The 27,863-nt window shown below is 39.1% G+C and overlaps 2 protein-coding genes across 5 annotated transcripts; one reads left to right on the plus strand and one right to left on the minus strand.

Moving 5' to 3' along the window:
• The first annotated feature begins 152 nt into the window (after positions 1-152).
• LOC146487847 (uncharacterized) lies at positions 153-7,646 on the plus strand. 4 transcript variants are annotated; one of them, XM_085127893.1, is made up of 7 exons: positions 153-271; positions 2,225-2,398; positions 3,215-3,388; positions 3,952-4,039; positions 4,738-5,192; positions 5,977-6,279; positions 6,678-7,646. In XM_085127893.1, exons 2-7 carry the CDS (start codon positions 2,248-2,250, stop codon positions 7,226-7,228), a joined length of 1,722 nt encoding a protein of 573 aa, XP_084984019.1. In that variant the 5' UTR covers positions 153-271; positions 2,225-2,247; the 3' UTR covers positions 7,229-7,646. The 4 variants fall into 4 exon arrangements, with proteins under 4 accessions (XP_084984019.1, XP_084984045.1, XP_084984038.1 ...); XM_085127919.1 differs by having other exon boundaries at positions 2,225-2,368; positions 6,678-7,371; XM_085127912.1 differs by having other exon boundaries at positions 169-257; positions 6,678-7,371.
• A 4,350-nt stretch (positions 7,647-11,996) lies between these two features.
• On the minus strand, positions 11,997-27,796 carry LOC146487848 (uncharacterized). Its single transcript, XM_085127974.1, has 9 exons — positions 27,702-27,796; positions 26,992-27,302; positions 26,368-26,455; positions 25,621-25,721; positions 20,361-25,474; positions 18,841-20,329; positions 12,727-18,017; positions 12,551-12,630; positions 11,997-12,436 (listed from the first exon to the last, which is right to left on the minus strand). The coding sequence occupies exons 2-3, from the start codon at positions 27,299-27,301 to the stop codon at positions 26,445-26,447; spliced, it is 321 nt and encodes a 106-aa protein (XP_084984100.1). The 5' UTR covers position 27,302; positions 27,702-27,796; the 3' UTR covers positions 11,997-12,436; positions 12,551-12,630; positions 12,727-18,017; positions 18,841-20,329; positions 20,361-25,474; positions 25,621-25,721; positions 26,368-26,444.
• Positions 27,797-27,863: the final 67 nt, after the last annotated feature.

The raw sequence follows: 27,863 nt of genomic DNA on the forward strand, positions 1-27,863 counted from the left end.
ACTACAGACTGCAAATTAAGGTTCCTTTATGTTGTTTTTTCTCTTAAAATTACCAAAACAAGTGAATTGACTAGTTTCTATATATAACCCCGTTTTCGCTTTCCACTTCCGGTGAATTCCATCACGAAGGCGCGCTTAGATAGCTGGGATATGCTCATTTGGCGAAGACGAAGGATGGCGGATAAACCATGATAGTTTTTCACAAAAAAAGACCATAATATATCACGAAAAGAAGCGGGAAATACAACCAGCTGAAGGTAGTTTGCGAAAGGTATTTCCACTCGGTATATTTCCTAACAAGAATGGTAAATTATTGTGGAGCAGTTACGACAAATTATAAACGCAAGGTCTCTCAAAGCGCATATGTCGCTCATAATTGCCGTCAAATTTTGTGCGAGAAATTCACGTGAAAATGTTGACCAAAACCTTCGGAACGCGGTATGTTCTTTTGAGTAGTGCATTCTGTTTGCTGGAGTTATAAAGGATGTTAAAACTTATTTAAAAATAGATATCAAAGCGAATCACTTGGATCCATTGAAAGCATGCAATGACGACGCCACATTTTCATTTGTCGAAGCTGCTGGAGACGGTGGCGGGCGTACGGAAAATGATGACAATGTGAACATGTTTCTTTTTACTTGTTAAAATATTTGTTGCTGATTTTTAGGGAGTGTAAGCGATAGAACGCCTGCTATTGATTAAAAAAAATCAACATGAAATGTACATGCTATATATGTTGGCCCTATTCTCCTTTTCCCAATTCCTATTGCATTTGTAAACGCTTATAGATCTTATATGATGGCCGCCAACATGTTTTGGGTTTATATATATATATATAAGCTTAAAGCTTCAGTAAATCTCATATATTTTGTGAACTTGACTGTCAGAAAATTTTAGCAAAACACCTTCACTGACCATTAGCCTCCGTCTTTGCAGACAAAGGAAATAGGAGGCGTCTGCATGCGAATACTTTTTCGTGAAAGTAAACCTTGGATACTTATACTTACACTACAGACTGGACAGCTTATAAATTAGGAAGAAAGCGATTTTGATGTTCATTCAGCCCATATAAGCATATAGCGCTCAAAGCATACTCTAATCCCTTTCCTATTTAGGTGGGTTTTATTTTTATGCATTTATGAAGTTTTACGAAAACACAGAAATGCAAGTTATGTACATGACTGGTAATTGTTACGCGGGATGCCCTGAAGGGGCATACCGTGTCTAAAAACGGGTCGATTTCTTTTTTTTTTTTTTCTTTTTTTTTTTCTTCCTCGTAGCTACAAATCTGTACATTAATTTAATCATTAAACTCACCCCTCTCCCACTCGGGATGTATTGTTCTGATTGTCTTCAACAGAAGCAGGCCAATCAAAATCCATTCTTGCCGCTTACATCGCGAGGGAGGGGACCCACTCACCCCTACCTGTGTGACATCAACGCATCATTTGATCTATTTATTAAAAACAGATTAAATTTGGCGCATATTGTTAACATGTTCTGGACTCAAGTGTGCCGTTTTCAAACGGAAATTTCACCATTTTGAAGCGGTGAATCGAAAGAACAACTTCTAAGAAGCACTCGACACCTAAAACGGTGGAAATTGGAGAGTTCCTGGCGAAGGAATCGTGCTTTGTTTGACAGTCTTAGACCACGACGCGAGACTGAGAAGAGGTCATTGAGAAGCTTACGTTATCGCAATGGAATTCCCGCAATTTCCCTTGAAACCCTGAGTAGCGTAACACAAGGGAAACAACGTAACGCGATCGTCGTGACTCAAACTATTCCATTAGCAAGGATAGTTTTATCAATAGGCGAAGCATACAGTTGGAATAAATGAATCAGCCCCAGCATCTCGCATAATGCCAGTATAGCAGGCATCTTGTTTGCAATAAAACCAGTTTTGCACGGTGCTGGACTTCACTGCACACGTTACTGAGATTACAACTGTTAATCTTTTGGACTGAAAGTTTTGGACAAGTCATGCTCAACAGGATGATGCAATCCTTGCATGTGACCCATGCTTCTTATGCAATCACCTAAACTTGTACCTTGCAAAAAATAAAAGATGCCCGTTTTGTAGGTAACTTGACTGAAAACAAATAAATTTTACCCACAAAACTTTTTTGCCAATAATAATTTTGTTTCTAATTTTCCATAAAAAAGATATCAGAATAGATAACATGATGTTTTTTATAACTTGTGAACTTGTCTGTTTTTGCAGTTTGTGTTGTTTCTCTGTGTGTGATGGATTTGCCAGAGGAACAGGAAACGTTAGGGAGTATCAGCTCAGAGGCATTTTCAGTCTCCTCAGAGATCCTGTCAGAAGAATCAGATGCTCTGTTGGCATGTCCTTCAGATGACTGTGGTGACATGAATGTGTCCCCTATGAAACAAGGTTCTGTTTTGAGAATGATGTAAAATTAATCAGTAAATGACACAGGAATACTCGGAAAAAAAATCAGAGTGCTCCTATCAGGAGTCGAACCTAAGACCTTCTGATTACTAGTTCAGATGCTCTACCACTGAGCTACAGGAGACTTACAAGTGGGAGCTAAGGCCATTAAACTAGGTTCATAGGACGAACATCATGCATACTACTAGGATTGGAATGTCATGTGTGGCATATGCGCAATGGAAATGATAGGTTCTGTTTTATTTTATCCGAAAAACAAGGGCCAATGGTTTTTCGCAAGGTGTTGGTTAATTGGCATTTCATATGCCATTCAGGTTGCTAGTACATTTCAACAGTCCCACTACCTCTCTGCTGCTACTATACTAGTAACCTATATTTATTGATTTATCTTTATACAAACATCTATGGTTACAGACATAAACTACGAAAGGAAGGGTCTTTAAGTTGATGTTGTTGCTTTTTTTTTTTTTTTTTTTTTGACAAATTCCAGCTCCTTAAAGTCAAAGTACTGTTGAGTACCTGAGAGAACAACATATCCTGTTGGTAATTTGTGATTTTAGGAAATTTTAGACTTCATGAAGCATGCCAACCCATGTGGATCACAAGTGGCTTAATTTGCTAGCCCATTGAAGGTGTCAGGGTTGTATATTTTTTCTTTGTCACGCTGTGGATGTTCAAATGTGTTTGATATTTATTCCTAAGACGAGCAGTAGTCTCCTGTCTTCAGACTGCCACTTCTGCTTTGTCGACTGAACAGGAGTTACAACTGTGACTGGATTCTTGTTCTTTTTGTTTTAGGTTCAGAGATACCTAATGAATGTTCATCAGCTATGGTGCAGCCTCTTCCTAATGAAATGATGGCAGAAACAGAAGATGTTGGAAACCAGTGTGTTACTATTGTGACAGATGCCATCAGCTGTGATCCGCAGATGTTAGGTCAGAGAACTGATGAAACAGACCCTGATGATTCAGGTAACCAACAAATGTTACAAAAAAAATATTATAATTTGTTTCCATATTGTCTTGAAATGGAAAGTTGCACACATGATTTTGTACTCCTAATTCACACACAAGAAGGGCTTAACAAAAACTTCAAAGTTAACCTGAGTCACTGACAAGGGTTTAAAGTGGCTTTCATTAGGAAGGAGAAATCTGCAAAGACCTAGAACAACCTGGTATAGATTGGTTTAGATTGAAGGAAAGGTGTAAAGATTTGGGGTGAAAAAGTTGGGAGGAAGCCTGCGAAGTAGTGGCTAATTGGGAGGCAACTTGCTAAAGCCCTCTGCAGGGCCACTTAAGCACAGATGGGATAATGATGATTGTGATTATATAGCTTGGGAGAACTTAAAAATACAATATCTGCACTAAGTGAAAATATTTTATTTAATATATGTATAAAATTATTCAAAGTCAGAATAAAGTGGCAGTTCTAAAGTATGCAAAATCATGAGATTTACTATCATTTTTCCTGTATCGTATGATTTATGTAACATAACAGTGATTTCAATGGTAATAATGGTCCAATAATGTTGCAGGTTTGTTGTACATTCAAAGTGCAAATTCACCTGAGGAGAATCAGCATGTTCCCATGCTTCTTTTATCCAGATGCCGCGACTCTACAAAGTAAGTACTTGTAGTTACTGATGATTTTAATGGGGAACAATGATTGAGTTTTATTCTCTCCAGCAGGTGTTTCTGTTGATAGTTATTGATGCAATAAATGTTATCATTTAAGAAATTCTGAAACTGGTGTAGCACTTCCAAAGCTGCGATCCAGTAGTCTTATTGTAGCTTTAAATAGAGTGGTGCTGTGTTATGAAACAACCCTCCCAAAGAGACTAAAAGAGTGAAATCTTTAAGGGAGTTTAAGAAGAGTATCTGCTCTATCTGTTCCTGATTCTGAGTTATGCTTTGACACAAAACAGAAACCATTGTGTTCTAGTGGCTAACACAACCAAATAAAAATCATTTTATATGCATGGGTAGAATGTTTTGAGGAACAGGAAATGGTTGTTTCAACTTCACACCCCTCATGCGAGCAGTCACAGTGTTTCTATTCAAAAATCTACATAGATTAAAATGTGACAAACTGTTTCCCATTTCCTTTTGGAAATAACTTATTGGAAATGTACTGGGCTTCCATAGAATTATTATCTTCAATAAAATTAAAAAAAAAGAGTCAAATTCTCTTTTGCTTCGTGACTAAAAAGATCAAACTTGTTTAAACAGAACCCTCACCTGGTTGATTTAAATAATCATGAATAAAATGTATTATTAATAGAATATTTTTTTATTTTGACATATTTCCTTATATTCACTAGAAACCTATCACGAATGTTTCAGTGTGATTATGCTGAATGTGGACGGACATTTACCACTGCAGCTCACCTTAGATATCACATGCGCACACACACTGGAGAAAAGCCTTATTCCTGCTCGCATGAGGGGTGTGGAAGGAATTTTACATCGTCTGGCTATCTGCGTTATCACCAGTGCACCCACAGTGGGAAAAGGACCTTTAAATGTCAACACCCTGGCTGTGATCGTGTGTTTGCATGGCCAGCGCACATGAAATATCACATGAAAACTCACACAGGAGACAGAGCATACCATTGTTCTTTTGAAGGATGCAACAAGAGCTTTTACGTGTTACAGCGACTAAATGTGCACATGCGAGTTCACACGGGTGAACGGCCTTACACTTGTAATGTAGAAAACTGTATGAAATCATTTACAACCCAAGGAAATTTGAAGAATCACATGCGAATACACACTGGTAGGTGAACTATTAGTTGTCATCACAGAGTGTGGAGAGATGGTGTTATTTACACCCATCTATTGTAAGCCTGTGAGAGGGAGGGGTTGGGGAACCACAGAAAGATGTGGTGCATTTGATTTGTCCATCTTTACCAATGGGACTGTCAGTGTTATAACTAGTATGGTCAAGTATGGAAATAATATCCTCATCCCTCCACTCTTGCTGTCACTTTAATAGCCGCATGATACTGTAAAATTGGCTAGGTACTAGATACTAAAGGCACTGTTGCATTAGGCAATTTTTCTTGCAATTTGTCTCTCAATTTCATTTGTGCTGTTGCGAAACAAGTTGTACAAAACATTGCATAGTGTAACATACCCCTGCAACCGTTTGGGTGCAGTCACCATTGCACGAAGTAGAACCGATTTCTACTTCTTGCAATGATTGCGGCAGCAAAAAAATGCGAGACATGTTCATTTCAGGGCATGTTGCACTTGCAATAATCTGTGTGACTTAATGTGTAATAACAACATTGGGAGACAAGTTGCAAGAAAAATTGTCCTAGGTAACAATACCTTGAAGCAGCTAGGTCTCACAGTCATCCCTTGTGACGATATTTTGTATTTCACATAATGCCATGTAATTAGCTTCTTGTTGACCTTACTTGCTTTTGGTAGTTGCTGTAAGGAGCAAGTGATCCTGCGGGGAGGCCAGTATTGTTTACTTAGCTCTTATAAAATAAATCTTTTAAAAGTTATCAACACTGTGACCCTTTCAGCCTTTGTTGAAATGTATCTTTTAGGTGAGAGGCCCTACTCTTGTCCAGTGGAAGGATGTGGACGAACCTTTACTGAACACTCAAGTCTTCGCAAGCACAAGTTAATACACACTGGGGAGAAACCTTATGTTTGCGAGATCTGTGGAAAAACGTTTAGTCAGAGTGGCAGCCGAAATGCTCATCAAAAGAGGCACACAGATGTAAACAAAGACAAAAGGAACAAAAAAGCACCAAGTAAGAGTCTACCTACCTCAGTGATCGTTCAAGGCGATGAGAGAGCTCACCAAGGAGAGATGCTCCCACATATTGAGAACATTGATGAAACAGGTACAGTTGAAAGCAACAGTGATAGATGCCACTCTAGAACTGCTAATATGCTTTCTAGTCTCAAGTACCTTACCCTATTTTGTTTCAATTCTACCAAGCCCCACCCTGTACACTCACTCCATTCCCTGCTCCCTCATTAAGTTTGTACCTTTCCCAGGTTTTGGTTTCCTATCAATGGGCCAGTCCATGCATTGGAACAAACGATTTCAAATAAATGAATAAATTAAGTTAAGGCTCTATTTTATTACGACAGAGGCACAGTTGACTATTCTACAGGAAAATAGGGCAGAGTTGGGGCCCATTGTTTGTTTCGGTGATTATGGTTGACTACTTTTTTTTTTCTTTGTTTTAAATTTATGACTGAAGAAAGCTGATAAGTGTTGTTGTTTTCTTTGCAGGAGGTGAAGACGATCAGTCCATTACATCACAAGCGCTGGTGTATTCCCAAGCTGATCATACCATTGTAACACAAGCTGCTGGGGACCAACTGGTACTAGCTCAACCTATAGTGGCAAAAGAAGTCTCCATAGAGACAACACCAGTTCACACCATGTCTCTCCTGGTACATGCAACTGATGATGCAATAACAACTCCAGACAGCCTCGCTCAGGCAACAGCAGATGTCACATCTCTTGCAGAGACAGTGGCAGCACAACAGGCTGTCATTCATACCATGCTGGATGGGGCTGCCATCATTCCGACTAGTAGCCAATCAGAACTGTCAGTTGTAGATCACGTGCTGCCTTCTTCTAATGTTGAACACATGATGCAAAGTGTTGTCAGCCAACATATTCTCAGTGGGCACATTCAGCTGCCACTCGCTGAGGATCTGGAGGGAGCACAGGAGCAGGAGGGTGGGGTACCTCATCTAACCATTGACCTGACGAGGTTCATTCAGCAATCAGATGACCAAGGCACGCAGGAGGTCGAGGAAGATATGGCAACATAGGTCTATTAATTTTATTAGTAGTAATTAATGTCAACGTTCTTGGATGTAGTAAACAACACTTATGGTAGAGGATTCAGGGTAAAGAGAAAGATTCTTCACTATTGCAGATGCATAAGTCTCCATAAAAGTCACTTTATTTTCTCAGTCAGTTGACAGATGGATAATACTACCAACATACCCATCTGTTTAAAATGAATGAAGTGATGTTAACGTTGTGAACCTTTTTTGCGAAGTCCTAATATTTAAGCAAAATTATACTGTTACTGAAAAGGACAGTAACTGAATTCAAGATAATCACAATTTAGTCTGTGTATAGGGTACGTAAAGCAAATTGATTAGTGGTACACGAATAATGTGTACTAGATTTGAAAATTCACAAAAGTTACCAAATAAAGTCGTGCTGCACGTGAAAATTGTCGATCTTGTAAAATTCTTATTACCGTATCTCTCTTTTATATATATAAGAACGACATGTGAGTTGTAAAATCCGACGTGCGAGTTGCCTCTAACATATTGACATCCGACATCCGAGTTGTAAAACGGCTGGCCTAAAGCGCGAGGTCACAGGTAAGCAGGCCTGATACTCAGGTTAAGTCACAGATAACAGGTTACCAGGTAACAGGTACAAGTAACAGGTTAGCGGTAGCAGGTAACAGGTACAGGTTACCAGGTCACAGATTACCTGTTTCCTGTCACCTCCCTGTTACCCGTGATCTGTGACCTGCGATTTGGACCCGCCGATGGCATTGTAAAACTCAACATTTGCCTCCAAAATCACTGCAAACACGGACTAAACGAAGGCAACATTGTTGTATTCGAGTAAAATATAGGCTAATTTAGTGAACAGTACTTTGTGAACTGAATTCGTAAGACTTGTTTAATTTTCCTACGGGTTTCGCACGACTAGCGCAGACTTCATCAGGGAGTTCACCAAATAGAAGTTACCAGCTCGTATTTTACACAATGTAAATTGTAGAAACCGTTTTCAGATTTACGTAGATACGTTCCCCACTTATCTAAATGCCTGGAACAGAGTAAATATAAATATAGGAACCAAGAAAGTTATTTGGGCAAAGCGTGACTAAGGTGCAGCAAGTGTGTAACTTCACTTTTAGTAACAGTGGGTTTGGAGACAAACGTTGGACTTTTACAACTCGCATGTCAGATCTCTATAACTCGGATGACAGATTTTTCAACTCACATATCGGATAACATCAATGATTGCATAACTTTTCTTCAGGGGACAAATTCTTTTAAAATAGCCTGCGCAGGCGTAAGCAGGGGGGGGGGGGGGGGGAGGGAGCGAGAAAAAATGAGAGGAGAATCCCTCCCTTTTTCTCTAACTATTCGCGAAATCCGCAACATTTAAATCCTAACAGTATGCAGGATGTTTGTCGCATAACCATGTGTAATGACCTTAAAGTCGTCCCTTTATGGATTATCAATATTTAGCATTTTATAACATTTCAAGGTAATTAAATGACAAAATGCTCTTTGCTGTGAAACAGAGCAATGAGTTTTATACCAGCAAAATGCACGCTCTACGCAGGTTGATCCACGGCTTTTTCGAAAGTCGACGAAATAAAGTAATTTGGGGAAAGGGAAAATTGCATGATCTTTTAACTGACAAAAATCCCGGTGGGGGACAAAAGTGCACTTTGCTGTGAAACGGAGCGATTATTTTAATGCCAGAACAGCAAAACGAACCCTCTACGCACGTTGATCCTCGAATTTTTTGTAAGCCAAAGAAATAAAGTAATTCGGGAAAAGGGAAAATTGCATGATCTCTTAACTGACAAGAATGCTCTTTGCATGCTGTGAAGCGGAGCCATTATTTTTATGCCAGAACAGCAAAACGAACGCTCTACGCAAGTTGATCCACTGCTTTTTCGAAAGCCAAAGAAGTAAAGTAATTATGAAAAAGGGAAAATTGCAGGAAAAAATAATTAAACCAAATTAAGGAGCAGCAATCAGTCTTGAACTCTGACGCTGCAAGTGCCTTTTCACAACCTTTCAAAAGTTGTTTACTACTTTTCAATTTCCTCCGCGAACAGTTTGTTTTTACTGATACAACAGCAACAAAGGCACTTCTACCTTGTGAATCGGAAATAAAAACCAAAATGGATCGAAATCAACCATCTCAAGCCGTAAAAGCTGTTGAAATAAACTACATGTTTTCTAACACGTCCGCTCATTTACAGCAATACAATGTCCTTAGACCTCCTTAGTTTATAACAATTTAGTGTTCGCGCGTTGTAGAAAGCCACACAAATATGTCCTCTCAAGAGCTAGAGAAAACATTCTCCAGCAGTCGGATTCTGACTGCCCGGTTTAAAAGAGAAGGAAAAATTTGCCGTCGTTTGCTTACGTCCTTCTTCAAACGTGAAATTAGGAAACTTCAGGTGGTAGTCCGCGTAAAAGAAACAGCAAAAAAATGTACCAAAATGGGTGATACAGATGCAAAGTTATTGTTTTACTTACTAAATCTACTGGGTTTTTTTATGTTCTCCTTGCATCTTAGAAACTCCCCAATCAGTCTGTATTCCCTAATCAGTCTGTTGTTTTTTTTCAGTAGTAACGGGGCGAGGGGGGGGGGGGGGGGGGGTGGGTAGTTTTGTTTAACTATTTTGCTAAGTCCCCTCAGTTATTTTAGCCTTGCTACGGGCCTGTATTTCAACGTACAAATGCTCTATGGTGTAAGACTACACGATCCTTTAACTGCATCAAGTGAGTAAGTAAAGGCTTCATTTAGAGAGGGTAACACCAGACAGTAGTAAAAACACTGATAAACCCATAGCCCTTGTTACAATATAAGAGCACCTAAAAGCCAAATTAATATTATAAAAATTCAATCACTATACACATAACAAAATTAAAAAATCAAAGCAGTGCACGGTGAAAGAGACAGTTTGATCGTTAGTGTGAGTGAGAGTGATGATATTTACTATGAACTTGCACCGTCAACGGCAAACAAACGTTGCAGCACTAGAAGAGGACGGAGTGCCACAAGTTTTGCGTTACGTTCAACAGGTGAATCACAAGCTTGTACAGCTGCCACCCCCCCCCCCCCCTTCCCAGGTTAGCTTTATCACCACTTGTGTAACGTAGAACACAGAATTTAAAAAAAAAAATACGGTTCTGGGAGATGGAGCTAATATTAGTGTGAGCTTATTATTTATTGAAATATACTTGTTATTCTCATTAAAATGAGCTCCAAAAAATAAAACCCAAGATTCATTTAAAAGAAACTTTGTTTACAGATCCACCAAGTGACCTATAAACTGATAACGATAATGCCCCCCCCCCCCCAAAAAAAATAATGCCCTCCCCCACCCCCTCCCTTATCCCTTGTTCTAGTTTTTGGTGAATCCCCCCCCCCCCCCCAAAAAAAAAAACGGTCAAAAATCATGCCCCCACCCTCAAAATCATTATAGCTCCCCTCTGCATAAATTATGAACTCTTCCTTAGCTCCCACGAGTTTTCTAGAGCTCAGCGGTAGAGCATCCGAACCAGTAATCGGAGGGTCTTAGGTTGGACTCCCGATAGGAGCACTCGGATTTCTGCTTTTCCAAGTGTGCCTGTGTCAGTGACTGAATAATACATCATTCTCGTTTATTTTAGAGAAACCAGTATACACTTGAAAACTGACAAAAAACCCGGTGGGGGACAGGGCCTCTACCAGTTTGGTAACTTGGTGTTAACACTCCCCCATCCCCCCCCCCCCTCTCTCTTTCTCTCTTAGAATCGGAGTCGACCATTAGATTTTTTATACACACCCTCCCTATAAAGAAAAATTAAATGATAAATAAAGCATCTGAATTCTTCACGTATTTCTCGACCGCTGTGCTTTTTATTCGGCTAACGACGTTTGACCAGGACTTAGCAGCAACCTCGTTCCCAGGGTCTCTCATCTTTCCACCCCCTGGAGCGAGAGGGGGCAGGAAGATGAGAAACCCTGGAAACGAGGTTGGACCTGACAGTTATTTATTTCACCAATGGCGAAGCGCTGTTACACGCGCCAGTCTAGATTGGGGAATAGGCCATTTTACAGTTGTGCGTTTAATGACCTGGCCTTGAATTGGAAGCGAGGCTGGGGGTAACCTTAATTGTTTTGATACAAACCTCAATGTTTTTCATATGTAAATGCAAACTAGTTAGCACAAACTACAAATGAAAAGCAGTGAGGTTTCTATCAAACGAGATCACCCCCAGCCTCGCTTCCAATCCAAGCCCAAGTCACTTAAGTACACAACTGTAATTTGGCCTATTGTAGTCCTAATGTGGGGGATTAGTATCCAGTAGTAAGTCGAGTGTTTTTCATAGACTACATGGCTGTTCAAGACATCGAGACACCTACAAGCATTGTCCTTGATTTCGCTCCAAGTTCTTTTTTGTTTTTCGCATTTGCCAGAAATCAATGACTGGGTTGGGATAGCTTACATAAACTAAATAATTTTGCAGCTCGTTGTCGGGGAACACAAGTAGATATCTTCCTTGTCAAAATATCACCTCCCCAACAGTGAATAATTCTACGTATACAGAGGTGGGTTTAAAAGGCCCGCAAGACAATGTTTCTTTGATCATTTTAATAACCAGAGCTATTTTCAGTGCAAATCAAAAACTGGTCAACAATCCTTACTTAACTTCGTCACGTCACGCAATCCTCACGATGAAGATTGCGTGACGTGACGACCCAAAGAACGTCTGTCGGGGGTGGGAAGGGGGGGGGGGTCAAGTCAGGAAAGAGATAAAGACCAAACTGAGAGTATGTATTTAAACCAATTTATTTTCTCAAAATCACCAACTACAAGTCTGAAAATGATTAATCTCGTTTGAAACAAATTGGAGACTGAACCCGAAAAAAAATCTCTACCAAATTATGAAAGAAAAAGCCAAACCAAAACATTTGAACGCCGAACTTTTCTTAGACGCCACTGAAATATTTCCAATGAAACAAATGAAAATAAGCAAAAAAAGAAAAAAAGGAAAGACAGAAACCCTAGCTCTATGCTGCCTGCCGGCTGCGAAAAACCAGACTTAAAAACCCTTAATAGGGAAAAAAGAGTCTGGAAACATAGTCCTGGACCCAATGCAGAACAGCAAGGCACCCAGGCGTGCCAAAAAAAACTAGCTCAACTGAAATGGTTAACACTTTAAAAGAAAATCTCCAGGACCACGTCATTCTTCAAACTTCTTGTCATTAGGCACCTGCAAAAACAAAGTAAGTAATGATTACCTGTGTGCCAAAAAAAAAAATTGGTAAAAGAGGAATTCTTTCTTCAAGTTTGTTGCTGTCATTTCATAACTTTTTCATATTCTTACCTTGTGGTATTCCTTATCATTTAATAAGCCAGCGATGCCCTCCTTCTTGAATGTCTTGACCCCTTGCTCCTGCCACTGACCTGGTGGGATTTAAATGAAACCAAACTATTCTTTTACACATGTTCACACTTCAAAGCATTGGGGATGGGGGAAGGGGCATATGGAACTCAACTAACCTTTGAGAGATGCCAGTCCGCCAGATCCTCCTTCGTGGTACTTCCGTTGCTCCACAGAACTGCCAATCTCACTCCTAACAAACAGCTTCCCTATTATCCCACCCGCCTACACCCACTAACCTAAACTCAGCCCATGAGTAGTGACACTGCTGCATACATGATCTTTACTAACAAGTCTTACTTTAAACTTCTAAAGTAGTGTGAACTGTTGCTAACATTACTTTTAACAGTTGAATCCTGAGAACTAGAATTGTGGCAACCAAATCTGCTTGTATTAATAGAAGTTCCAAATGTAATGTAACAGTTGAAGTTAGCAAAAACTTGTAGTTGAATTCAAGTTGTCATGATTCTACTGTTTCAAAAAGGTACAAAAACATTGATCAGGAAACACAAAGAAACAGACCACAAAATCAATGGTGTGGCTGACCTGAATCTTCTTTCACAACTGTAAAACTGTCGAGACTAGAATGAAGCATGCACTGTTTGCACACACAATGTTTACTTTACTCGCATGTACCTTACGGTATAAAATCTACTGTTATTATCTTAAGTTCAACTAGTACTTGTTTATTATGATTGTGTTCTATTCTCTCTTTACTTTAAAGGCTGCTTTGCCACTTTTCAAGCTGTCAAGACTAGAATGAAGTATGCACTGTTTGCACACACACACACACATACAATCCTAATATCTACTTCTACCTCGTGTAACTTAAGATATGCACTTTTATCTTTTGAAACAATACAACCATATTATATTACTATTATACAAAGTAAGCACACATTTTAAGACAAAATACATACTATTCATCAATTGACAAGTTTAAAACTACCACTTAATAAAAAAAAAAAAATTCGAGAAGGTAGAACCTTACTTTTGAAATCCTTTGTCTGATTGTTTGCTCATTTTGGACTGAGATGCAGTACTGGTAGTTAAATTTCTCCAGTTGACACAAACTTCATTGAGCATGGAATCGGCTGCTGAATTGACAAGAGTATGCACTATGCAACAACTTTTTAAAACAGATTAAAAAAATGAACCTGTACCTTTGCTTTTGTAGGCTCGAATTTCGAAAAGGAAAGACAGCCATCTCATGGCTTCAACCTTAATAGCTGCAAAGAGATTGATGGAACATGCAACATTTATCACAAACGAAAGAAATTCAGGATATTGAACGCTGAAAACAAATACCTGGGTGTCTGCTATTCAACGGAACAATTTGGCTGAGTAACTGTTGGAAAACATGCCGCATTCGAACAAGAAAAAAGACAAACAGACGAAACTAAACTCGAAGCGTGACACCATTTACAACCGGTGGAATGGATGTCGCAAGCTGTAGAGACTAAAAACATATGCCAGGTTGCTGTACATGAAAGAACACACTGTAGAATGTCTTGAACTTACTGCCGTTGCAAAAACGACTGGACCGTCTGCTGTACAATCTGCTGCAAAATTTGAAAGAATATGCACCACATCCACACAAAAATGTAGACCGCAAAAGTAACTATACCTTTGTTTCTGTCAACTCGGAATTCCAAAATGAAAAGCCAACTGAAGGTAGCTTACCAAATAAAATTCGACGTCTGTGAATCTGTAGAGAGAGCACGCACTGTTTGCCACAAAGGCCGAAATCATACTCGGCTTGAAACTGAAAATGGAGAAATACCTTGGTACCTGGAGTTCTTCACAAGAATCTGGCTGAGAAAGTGACTGCGAGAAACATGCAATGTTTTTGACTATCAGAAGAAAATTGAAACCTTGGAACACGGCTTGAAAGTGAAAGTCATCCTAAACTGTTGAGACTGAAGAAACATATGCACTGTTTGCTGCACACAAAAGAATGTATAAAAACAGAAATAAACCTGATCGAAGAATGACAATTCAGTATCTTTCGGAACGAACCAAACTTCATCTGCCATGGAAATTGCTGTAAAACGGACGAGAATATGCACTATTTTCACAATAAACTTTCAAAACTGAAACTGCAGATGCAAAAATTCAATCTGTACCTTGTTGCGCGAGGAACCTAGCGTAATTCCACTTTGAATTCCAATATAAGGCTTCTCTGATTTATCCTGAGTTTGCTGAAATATCGACAAGAACAAAATGCGTCCTTTGCAACAATACGAAATGCAGCAAAAACCTGGTTGAAAAGTAGCACCATCTTCGCAGATTGCTTGAACTGTACATCGCCTGGTGTAAAAGCGACCAGATCACACACAACATTGCAAGAAATGATCACAGAAAATTTTGGATAGCTTTAGTTTTCATGCCAGTACCTTTTTACCTAGAATCCAGTGTTAAGAATAATTCAAACAAGAACAGAGCACAATCCCATTTCAACATGGTGCCCGCTGTAAAATGAAAAAAATATGCAATGTTTTCGCTAGCTACAAGATACCAAGCACATTTGACTGAAACCTAACCTGCACCTACTAACATTTCCAGAAGCAGAAAGAGTGATTAACATATCATACAAAAACTGCTAGACAGTTAAACTACCACCTAATGTCAAATATTTCCTTAGATTTTTTATTGAGCAACATTTTAATACTTTAAATTCAACACCTTGAGCCTGAAAATGATCTACACCAAATTCTGACTGCAAACATATTTTAACTACCATATGTGACAAGTCATTTTTTAATTTAATAAATTTAACACAAGTTATATTATGCCTGCCTTGCACATAGGCCTTGATAATCCACTGCAACCCGAGACACAAGAACTGTATGCCAGCTTGTGACTAAAACACAAAGAGAGACAGCAAAAACCCAACCCCCAACAAACATACCAACTCTTTTAAACATTTAACCCAAGAAAAATAAAGCATTAAATAATAACTTTGTATGTGTCAATTTATTAAGCACTGAAGGGTGCTAATGAAAATACTACCTTAACTGAAGACTCCACATTAAATTATAATTTACTAATTCTAGGTTACATGAACATAACATGATAGTAACTTAGCTATTAATGATAAAAACATGATTGTTTATAAAATGAAGATTAGAAACGAGAAAAATGTAACAAGATAATTATTATTCATACCTGGGCGAGGAGTCATGATCACTATAACTATACATTTGATGATAACTCTTTCTGATGTTATTTGTTCACTGAAAACTTCGAACTGCCACAAGGAACAAACTATAGACCACTTTCTGTTTAAAATGCTTACGCATGTGGAATGGTTGGTGCACTGCACGAAAAACTCATCTTTCTACTCTTGACAACTGTGAACATTGACAGAATATGCACATGTTTGGACACCTTAAAGTATTTAACTAAAATTGCTCATTACAGAAAGGGCTAGTTAATTTAACATATCTTAACTGCAAGCAGTATCTCATTCAATTAATTTCAATTTTCTTATTAGTTCAACCGCAAATATTCAATAAAAATCAATTAAGATTGTGTTAGCAGTTACAGAGTGATTGTTTAAAGATGTTAATACATAAATGTTGATCTTTGCATTTAAATAAGCCTTAACCTCATATTAGAACTGACCTTTCAATGGATTGTAAGCAATACCAGTACTTAAGCAATGGGCGTTTAATGGACATTTGGTCAACTTTTCAAACAAATGGAAAATGTCCGTCTTGTTAGAATACTACTTGGGCAGGAATCTAAACATGAACATCTAAGGCTCAACAGCTGGAACTTCCTATATTTTCAGACTTAACTCATTCCATTATGCACTGCACTGGGCACACACGTCTACAGAGATTCCAGATCTTAGCCGCCAATAAAGGTAAGCACATTTGGAGAGCAAGAACTTTACAGGAAGCTTTTTGGACTGAACATGGTGGCTGGCTACTGCACTTGCTACTGCTACATTGGAGGGAAGATGCTTGATTTCTAGGGAGGCCACTCAAAAGCAGGATGCACAATGCCAAACCTTACATGGGAAGTTAGCTCACTGAAGCTTACTGGAATGGAATTCCTACTGCATTGGTCATGTCGCGCCAACGAAAAGGTGTAACTTGAAAGAACTGTCTAAACAACTGCAGAAAAAACTGCTGCCTGCTTCCAAAATCTCACTTGAAAGATTTGTTTTGAGGAACAGGGAGGAAATCTGCTTGAAGGAGGTTGCCCGTTGCTGAAAATACATGGAGTCTCACCCACTACTGCTTATTGGATCAACTGTCCTATGGATTACTGGCTATGGCACTTGGGAAGATGTCTGCTAAAACAGAAATGCCCACTGCTTTCTACTGCTTACTGGACTGCTACTGGTATTACAGCAAAAATGGAACTTGAAACAACTGGATTTGGATAAATATCAAGACAAATGCTGAAGGTAGGATGTCCACTGCTTTAATTGTCTTACTTGGAACTTAGCCCACTTTGATTATGATAAAACACCACTGATTCACTCCACTTAGCTTCCTGAAAAAGATTGCTTCAAAGCACACACATATGTTCTCAACATAAACGAGGAAAAAAAATGCCAAAATTAATATTGGAACTAAGCCAAATGTCGATAGTATGAACAATACTTAGACCAAATGTTGATAGTGTGAACAATACCTAAACAAAGTTGAATGAGCTTTTATGTAGCCTTCACCTTGATGATAGTAGGCCCAGAAAGTATGAATCAATCGCCATAACATGTTGCTACTGCTACGTTGGTGAGTAGGTGCTTGATGTCTAGGGAGGCCGCTCAAAAGCAGGATGCACAATGCTGAACCTTACATGAGAAATTAACTTGTTGAAGCTTACTGGAATGAAATTCGTACTGCACTGGCCATGTCACATCAACCAAAACATGTAACTTGAAAGAACTGTTTAAACAACTGCAGAAAAAACTGCTGCCTGCTTCCAAAATCTCACTTGAAACATTTGTTTTGAGGAACAGGGAGGAAATCTGCTTGAAGGAGGTTGCCCGTTGCTGAAAATACATGGAGTCTCACCCACTACTGCTTATTGGATCAACTGTCCTATGGATTACTGGCTATGGCACTTGGGAAGATGTCTGCTAAAACAGAAATGCCCACTGCTTTCTACTGCTTACTGGACTGCTACTGGTATTACAGCAAAAATGGACCTTGAAACAACTGGATTTGGATAAATGTGAAGAAAAATGCTGAAGGTAGGATGTCCACTGCGTTAATTGTCTTACTTGGAACTTAGCCCACGTCAATTATGATAAAACACCACTGATTCACTCCACTTAGCTTCCTGAAAGAGATTGCTTCAAAGCACACACATATGTTCTCAACATAAACGAGGAAAAAAATGCCAAAATTAATATTGGAACTAAGCCAAATGTCGATAGTATGAACAATACCTAAACCAAATGTTGGTAGTGTGAACAATACCTAAACAAAGTTGGATGAGCCTTTATGTAGCCTTCACCTGGATGATAGCAGGCCCAGAAAGTATGAAGCAATCGGCATAACATGTTGCTAGTGCTACATTGGTGAGAAGGTGCTTGATTTCTAGAGATGCCGCTCAAAAGGTGGATGCACAATGCCGAACCTTACATGAGAAGTTTGCTCGCTGAAGCTTACTGGAATGGAATTCCTACTGAACTGGCCATGTTGCGCCAACCAAAACATGTAACTTAAAAGAACTGTTTAAACAACTGCCGAGAAAAATGCTGCCTGCTTCCAAAATCTCACTTGAAAGATTTATTTTGAGGAACAGGGAGGAAATCTGCTTGAAGGAGGCTGCATGTTGCTGAAAATACATGGAGTGCCACCCACTACTGCTTATTGGATCAACTGTCCTATGGATTACTGGCTATGGCACTTGGGAAGATGTCTGCTAAAACAGAAATGCTCACTGCTTTCTACTGCTTACTGGACTGCTACTGGTATTACAGCAAAAATGGAACTTGAAACAACTGGATTTGGATAAATGTGAAGAAAAATGCTGAAGGTAGGATGTCCATTGCTTTAATTGTCTTACTTGGAACTTAGCCCACTTCAATTATGATAAAACACCACTGATTCACTCCACTAAGCGTCCTGAAAAAGATTGCTTCAAAGCACACACATATGTTCTCAACATAAACAAGGAAAAAAAATGCCAAAATTAATATTGGAACTAAGCCAAATGTCGATAGTATGAACAATACCTAAACAAAATGTTGATAGTATGAACAATACCTAAACCAAGTTGAATGAACTTTATGAAGCTTAACTTTACTTGGATGATAGTAGGCCCAGAAAGTATGAATCAATCGGCATAACATGTTGCTACTGCTACATTGGTGAGAAGGTGCTTGATTTCTAGAGATGCCGCTCAAAAGGTGGATGCACAATGCCAAACCTTACATGAGAAGTTTGCTCGATGAAGCTTACTGGAATGGAATTCCTACTGAACTGGCCATGACGCGCCAACCAAAACATGTAACTTGAAAGAACTGTTTAAACAACTGCAGAGAAAAATGCTGCCTGCTTCCAAAATCTCACTTGAAAGATTTATTTTGAGGAACAGGGAGGAAATCTGCTTGAAGGAGGTTGCATGTTGCTGAAAATACATGGAGTGTCACCCACTACTGCTTATTGGATCAACTGTCCTATGGATTACTGGCTATAGCACTTGGAAAGATGTCTGCTAAAACAGAAATGCCCACTGCTTTCTACTGCTTACTGGACTGCTACTGGTATTACAGCAAAAATGGAACTTGAAACAACTGGATTTGGATAAATGTGAAGAAAAATGCTGAAGGTAGGATGTCCACTGCTTTAATTGTCTTACTTGGAACTTAGCCCACTTTGATTGTGATGAAACACCACTGATTCACTCCACTAAGCTTCCTGAAAAAGATTGCTTCAAAGCACACACATGTTCTCAACATAAACAAGGAAAAAATGCCAAAATTAATATTGGAACTAAGCCAAATGTTGTTAGTGTGTACAATGCCTAAACCAAGTTGAAGGAGTTTCTATGTAGCTTAACGTCACCTGGATGATATAGCAGACCCAGAAAGTATGAATCTATCGCCATAACATGTTGCTACTGCTACGTTGGTGAGAAGATGCTTGATTTCTAGGGAGGCTGCTCAAAAGCAGGATGCACAATGCCAAACCTTACATGGGAAGTTAGCTCACTGAAGCTTACTGGAATAGAATTCCTACTGCACTGGCCATGTTGCACCAACCAAAACGTGTAACTTGAAAGAACTGTCTAAACAACTGCAGAGAAAAATGCTGCCTGCTTCCAAAATCTCACTTGAAAGATTTGTTTTGAGGAACAGGGAGGAAATCTGCTTGAAGGAGGTTGCATGTTGCTGGAAATACATGGAGTGTCACCCACTACTGCTTATTGGATCAACTGTCCTATGGATTACTGGCTATGGCACTTGGGAAGATGTCTGCTAAAACAGAAATGCCCACTGCTTTCTACTGCTTACTGGACTGCTACTGGTATTACAGCAAAAATGGAACTTGAAACAACTTGATTTGGATAAATGTGAAGAAAAATGCTAAAGGTAGGATGTCCACTGCTTTAATTGTCTTACTTGGAACTTAGCCCACTTTGATTATGATAAAACACCACTGATTCACTCCACTAAGCATCCTGAAAAAGATTGCTTCAAAGCACACACATATGTTCTCCACATAAACGAGGAAAAGGAAATTAACATTGGACCTAAGCCAAATGTCGATAGTATGAACAATACCTAAACCAAATGTTGATAGTATGAACAATACTTAAACCAAGTTGAATGAACTTTATGAAGCTTAACTTCACCTGGATGATAGTAGGCCCAAAAAGTATGAATCAATCGGCATAACATGTTGCTACTGCTACATTGGTGAGAAGGTGCTTGATTTCTAGAGATGCCACTCAAAAGGTGGATGCACAATGCCGAACCTTACATGGGAAGTTAGCTCACTGAAGCTTACTGGAATGGAATTCCTACTGAACTGGCCATGACGCTCCACCCAAAACATGTAACTTGAAAGAACTGTTTAAACAACTGCAGAGAAAAATGCTGCCTGCTTCCAAAATCTCACTTGAAACATTTGTTTTGAGGAACAGGGAGGAAATCTGCTTGAAGGAGGTTGCATGTTGCTGAAAATACATGGAGTGTCACCCACTACTGCTTATTGGATCAACTGTCCTATGGATTACTGGCTATGGCACTTGGAAAGATGTCTGCTAAAACAGAAATGCCCACTGCTTTCTACTGCTTACTGGACTGCTACTGGTATTACAGCAAAAATGGAACTTGAAACAACTTGATTTGGATAAATGTGAAGAAAAATGCTGAAGGTAGGATGTCCACTGCTTTAATTGTCTTACTTGGAACTTAGCCCACTTTGATTATGATAAAACACCACTGATTCACTCCACTAAGTTTCCTGAAAAAGATTGCTTCAAGGCACACACACATGTTCTCAACATAAACAAAGGAAAAAAATGCTAAAAAACTTAAAATTGAAACTAAGCCAAACATTGTTAACTAGTATGAATAATGCCAAAACCAAGTTGAATAAACTCTTATGTAGCTACTTCACCTGGATGATCTAGTAGACCCAGACAAGTATGAACCAATTGCCATAACACTTTTGAAGGAGAAATACGGGAAGACCTTGAAAGGGATTGGACGACAGAGGTCACATGTCCCCACCAACTTGATACTGATTACGATTTGTGCTAGGAATCCCCAGGAAATTGAGACTTTTCGCCAAGAACCACAATCAGCTAGGGTTAACTGGTCAAGAAGGATGAATGGATGTGCTTTCCAAAACTTTCACTTACAGGGAAGTCCAACTGCCTTCATTCCTATCCACTGCACAAGCTAACAAGGCAATGCTGCCCCAACAAACTGGAACTTAGTTGGATGGTCAGCGGAAGGACTTTAGATCGCTTACTGGGGGTGGACATCCAACCACATCCCCTGCTACTGACACTTTTGCTTATTTGGACATAAATGGAGCTTTTAGGAAATGCCAACTGATGTATCTTACTTGATTTTGCACAATCATTAGGATCCCCATGTGCACCATTGCTTCACTGCGTTTTCCTGAAAAATACTGCTTACAAGTATATGTCCTAAACCTAAGAAAGTAGTTCTCTGCTTCCATGCTGTACCAAATGAATAGATGAACTTGCTAAATTCAACATCCATCAGAGAATTCACCACTCTTACTACGAACTGCACACATTGAACACATCTACGCCATTGAAGGACACAAAAACACACTGGAACATGAACTATAAACACTTTCAGGAGTAAGTTCTCTTTGGAGTGCTTACCAGATTGGACTTTTCTCTGCACTGGCTAATACTACAGCAACCATGGACATAAAAAGAGCAGTCTTGCAGATCAACAGAAAGCTTCACACTTGCAATTGCTGAACCTTAACTGGAATTTAACACTTTGCTGTTCATAAATTCCCATTTGTCTTCCTGCAAAAAACTGTTGCAAAGCACACATACATGTTCCAAACCTGACCAATAATGCCAATAGATATCACTTTGTGAACGAAACTTTTATAAATCCTTTGCCCAGAAAAATGGATGATTTGAGTTACCTTGTGTTGGTGATTGATGCATGTTGGGTGCTCCATAGTTTTAGCCAACTTTGGTAATTTGAAAAAGTTTATAGGGATGAGCTTGTCCAAAATTTGACCAACGATTGCAATTCAGATTTGATTTAGTGAAAGAATGTTCCAGGAATAAATTGTAACTTTGAGGAGGGCTATCATTTAGGCCATGTATCAGCAAAACTGAGGGAGTTTTGGTCATCTTCAGAATTTCCACCATGCAACACAGTCCAAAATAGGTAGCTTAAAGAAATGACAACACTTGCTCTGGAACCAAACAATGATCACTGAAGGTAGCGGGACTTTTGGTTTTATGGTGTTTACTGTCACTTTGGTACCAAAGGAACTTGAAAGCGCTGCTGTGGCAAAATCAAGCAGAAAAGAGTGCACAAACGAGGACGCTGTATAGCACTTGACATTAAGTGACCTACTGCTCAATGAACTTGCTTTGGTAACAATGAAACTTGCCAACCATGCAGGCATGTGAAGGCAAAATGCGGGAAGCTGACCAGCCAATGAAACTTTACACGGATGGAATTAAGCAGGTTTTGGCCCCAATTAATTGCTGCCGTTATTTCCCTGAAAAAAAAAGAACTGCTCCAACGCACACATTTTCCTAACACAGACAAGCTGCTAAAACCATAGCATTGTCAAAACAAAACCGAATTTTAAGGCGACAGGTAAAATTGCTGCAAATAAATGTACAAAAAATCTTGTACAAGATGACTACAGTCAATTACCTTAGGTTACATGTGGTGGGATAGGCCTACACTGTAGATACTCCACGATGCTTGCTCGGTTGACAAAGATTTATATGACCAGACAAAGCATGCGCTAGCACTGGAGCTGAACGTCATTTCAATCTCTGCACGCTAGGGTGGGAGACCAAGAACTGCTTGGAACATCACTGGATCAAGATCCGCCTGGTTTTGGATTCCCTCCAAATATAATAAGATTTTTTTCCGATTCATCTGAAAAAAGTTTCAAAACAAGCACACATTTTCCGACAAAAAAGGAATATGGCATTACCTCGGGAGCAACGAAAGAAGTCAGCGAGAGTGAATGGCTTGTCATGATGTGCTTCTGAATAAGATTGGACATACATCCTTCAAGAAAATATAGGCATGGAGAGACTGACTTTCAGAGGTTGAAACAGGAACCGTCTGTTTTGGATTTCAGTTCTCAATTTGACACAGGATGTTTCCACGACACTTTGGTCACAAGCCTGTCTTCCACAGTCCTACTGTACTGTAAAACTGTCTCGTTCATGCTGCAAGAGGGCAAAAATACCACACGCATATCCCAAACAAATTACCAGCATTGGCAACCATTTACATGCATGAAAAAAAGAACAAAAGCTTTGGAAAACCTTGCAAAAATTTATCTGGCATTTACCTTTTTTGCAAACGCAAAACGATACATCACCGAGATCCATAGATGACTCTTTTTCCCTTGAATTTGCAGTGCCTTCTTGCTTTATGAACTGAAAAAGCTTCAGAGCATGCACACTTTGGGAAAGACAACCAAAGAGAATTTGGACACAGGACCACATTCTTACTTGCCATTTCAGTACACTAGAGTCCATTCTGTTAACAGCTTCAGAGAAATTTCATACAGTTTCTTTTTTCATAGGTTATTAGTGAGAGCCAAAAAGTTGATCCCCTTGCTACAGAATCTTCCGTCAAATGTATGGAAATCAGAATCTTCACTACATCTCTCTGTTCTTGACCTTTACATCAGGATGCTAATCTTTGGAACAGAAACAGGAAACAAAGCCCCAAATGCATACCTTACAATGTTTTGTCGCAGTCGTTGTCAGTAGCGTGGAGAATGAACCAGGAATGATCAGAATTATGTTGATTGAACCGTTTGGGGAATGGCTGGCCAACTTAACTGGGTTTTCTACTTTCGTTGCACAGTTTTTGATGGACAATAAACTCCTGTAATTTCTACCAGTTTGCATATGGACCCGGGGTTATCATGTGAAGTTTCAGGAAGCCTGTGCCTGCCGGTAACCTTCCTTAAGAAGAGTTGGATGAACTAGGCTGCGCTTATGCCAAACTAACCGCAGGGCTGTACTTTCCAGCAATTATCCCAAGGATTGCGGGGCAAAATGAAGGTGAAGGACATCAAATGCAAAAACAAAACAACACCATTCTCAGTTTGGTAGATGGAGGACTTGCGCAATCCTAAGAAAACTTTATTATCACTTGACAGCATATAAAACACCCCAGGGCTTGGAATGCATCAGACTAAGATGACTTGGGTTCTATAACTGAAATAACTTCATAGCACACCACGCACAGGAAAATAATGTTTCTTTTATGCTAAATTAGGTTTAACTTGATCACCAATCAACAGAAGGTTGGTACATTGCTACTAGCTTACTAGGCTTGATGTTGGCCTCCTTCAGAATGCCACGCGCTTTTATCTATCCATCGCAATCCTCCTGCGTGTATTTCAAGTTATGGCAACTTCAGCTGCATAACGATAAAAAGACAAAAACACACAACCCTACCCGAAGAGCATTGAGATGAACAAAGAGGACACAAAGGGCCATCTACACTCTACGTATTGATTGAAGATATTGTGTAACCTTGTAATGACTGTGGTTGAATCCCTGGATGCAATAGTTTCTTACTCCTGATCCCACAACTTATTGTAGCTTTGCCATACCATTTCACTACAGTTCACCTTTGTAGACATTGAAATCCAACTACTTAACTAAATGAGCGACGACTCTTCATTTCAATATCCGACTGCCACTTAGAATCTCTTCCCTTTGACCATTGCTGAACATGAGTAAGTTTTGATGTTATTGCTTACGGTTTAATTTAAGTTCTCGTCTCTTCTCTTTCAAAGCCATGTAGTTTGCATGCCACTTTCCTTTTTTCCGCTTTGGATCAAATCAAAAGAACATACGTTGCAAAAAAAAACTCCTAACACTACTACATTTTTTAATTAACAAAAATTAGCAAGTAATACATGTATGCAGCAGTGTCAAAAATTAGTGCCAGTCATAGTTTTAGACTTACATGGGCTGAGTATTATCAGTTTCCTTACCCTCCCATTTGTGAAAACTTTATTTCATTCAAACTTCACTCTATATAATATAGGCTCTATATATGAATTCAGTTCCAATTAATAACATTATCACAAGCCTTAGGGCTGGCCTCTCTGGCTTATCCTGAAGACATGCTCCACCAGTGAAAGCTCCTCCACTTTGTGATTCCAATACAAACTGAAGTTGACAAAAGCAAATACTTAAAAACTGGTAAATTTTCTGTCGCATTCTGAAGCAGCATAAAAAGAACAACTAAAAAGAAATGGAGACTATTTTCTCCATACACTGTACTATAAAGAAATGGGCAAATGCTGAGCATTTACCAATTGATCACTTGACGCAAGCCATCTCTGTCCAGATTGGCAATCCTTTCTTTATTCATCCAGGTGACACAATGGCGGACGGTAATCTCTGTTGCAGCACACTTGAAAAGAAACGATTTACATTTAAAATCACTCTTCTATATTCACACAATATGTGCTTTGAACATGTAACATAATTTTGTAAACTCAGAATTTTGAGTTTAGGTGTTTAATTCCTCTCCAATTTTTTTGCCAACCACTCTAAGAAGTGATAATCTTCTTTTGACGCCATCAAATCCTTTCCAGAGCTCAGGACTAAACTTTTAGTTCACTTGCCCAACGGCTAGTAAGAGGTCTGATTTCACTAGCCAAAACAAATGTTTCATTACCCATACAGTTTCAGTAATTTGCTTTGCAGAAGTGAAGGGAGTAAACCTCCCACAACTGAAGGTTTTTTTTCACTGTTTATGATTTGCGACTGAAGTTTCAAGTTTACCTTGACGTGAAAAAGCCTAACCAGTGGACATGCAGCCCAGAAAGTGGCTGAATATAGGTATTGTTCTTTTGTGATTGTTTAATAGTTTCGTCTATGTTTTCTGTCCAGCACTCAACGCTTCACAATGACACTGAATTTTACCAGTCTGTGGATACCATTGGCCTTGACCCCTGCTTTCCCATTGTTTCACACCACATTAACCCAAAGAAAAACATACCCAAAAATAAAAAGTAAATAAGTCATTTCAACAATGTGCCATCACAATGCAATACCTTGTAGGAGATTTTGGTGTGCTTTTAAGGGTGATGCATGGACAATACAGCTGGAACATCAGCTGAAGAAATAAAGCTCAACCTATAGCTGTGAAAGCAATCAACACATATTAGGACATGCAAACTATTTTTTACACTAACTTGTTTAGTGTTATAAACTTTTATTTACAAAACTTTCAAATAAATAATATTTACAATAAAAAATAGTTGTCTGTAGGTATAAAATGTATCAAATTTCCAAGGCAAAACATCAAGATAGGAATAAATTTCTTCAGTTCATTTTCTACCTAAATATAAATAGAACTAGACAATACCCGACTATAAACCACTGTAATAAAAAAAACCCCTAGTACTTCTGGATTTTCCAACTTCCTGGTCTTTTGGCAGGATATTCTCACTGCTGGATATAGCACTGGAATAACCCTAGACGATTTAATAACCGAGATAATTTTAGAAAACGATTCTCGCGCTTTCAGATCTCTCGACTGGAATATCAGTAGGATTTACCCTTTTCTTAAATTCTCTTTTAGTGGCTTCAGGCTAGGTTCAGTTTCTAATACTACGTTTTCACACTTCTCCGAGTTTGACTACTGGTACTTATTCTTTGAAAGAAATCGTCGATACCTAGCATATCTTCATCGTCTTGGTACGACGCAGTCATGTTCCATCCAAGTCCATTTGATGACTCATGCCACTCGTAAGAATCATCTACTTTCCGACGTTTCACCTTGTTCATACATCTCTCCGTGATCTCTTCATTCAGTCTCTGTACTATCAATTCCAATACCGCGTTCCGTAACATGTCTGGATCCCTTTTCCTTTTGTTTGCTTTCTTCTTTTCCAAGGAAGTCGTTAGCAGAGACCAGAGTTCCTTATCTGTGTAAAGCGAGTGTTTTCCATGTTTGACTCTGACACTTGGACGATTGCGGTACATGCTATTTCGCATGAGAAAACAAGTAAACGAGTTACGTTTTGTAGGAGACGCACTATCGGTCAAGTTTCGTCAGCGCTAAACTATGAAGAATTAGCAATTCTGTAAGTCCTATTTCCAATTTCAGTTCTCCTTTTCAGTGTTCCTTGTAATTTTGAAACGTTTCTTTTCAGAATAAGTCGTTTCTCGTCCGATTTTCCGAAGCGAGAAACGCAACAACACTTGACCAATACTTGCTGAAACACGAAGTTCTTGAACAAAAGCGAAGAAATCAACTGCAAAATCGTCTCGTTCACGAGATTCCTCCGTCAATGAACGTTGTCTGCTTAATTCCTTGCACTAAAAGAGCGAAGATTTGAGTCTAAAAGGGTATCAAAGCAGACTAACCCTTCTACCTACTTACTTCCACCAACGATGCCCCAAACACTGAACAACGCAACAAACGTTCACCCTACGTAAAGGCACACCCAACCGGATAAACTGGAAAAACCGGTTCTCCTCATGTTTCTAACCAATCATCTTTCGAGAACTTGAGAAAATTAGCCAATCGCAACCAATCGCAAGC

Source organism: Pavona decussata, unplaced genomic scaffold (assembly GCF_977016875.1).
Source record: "Pavona decussata unplaced genomic scaffold, jaPavDecu1.1 SCAFFOLD_13, whole genome shotgun sequence".
In the NCBI taxonomy this organism is placed as follows: Eukaryota; Metazoa; Cnidaria; class Anthozoa; order Scleractinia; family Agariciidae; genus Pavona; species Pavona decussata.

Bases quoted from the DNA above. Each gene is read 5' to 3' on its own strand.
- LOC146487847 (XM_085127893.1), top strand. From the start codon at position 2,248: ATGGATTTGCCAGAGGAACAGGAAACGTTAGGGAGTATCAGCTCAGAG. The intron at 2,399-3,214 runs GTTCTGTTTTGA...TTTTTGTTTTAG, and splicing joins TGTGTCCCCTATGAAACAAG to GTTCAGAGATACCTAATGAA. The intron at 3,389-3,951 runs GTAACCAACAAA...ATAATGTTGCAG, and splicing joins AACAGACCCTGATGATTCAG to GTTTGTTGTACATTCAAAGT.
- LOC146487848 (XM_085127974.1), bottom strand. From the start codon at position 27,301: ATGTACCGCAATCGTCCAAGTGTCAGAGTCAAACATGGAAAACACTCG.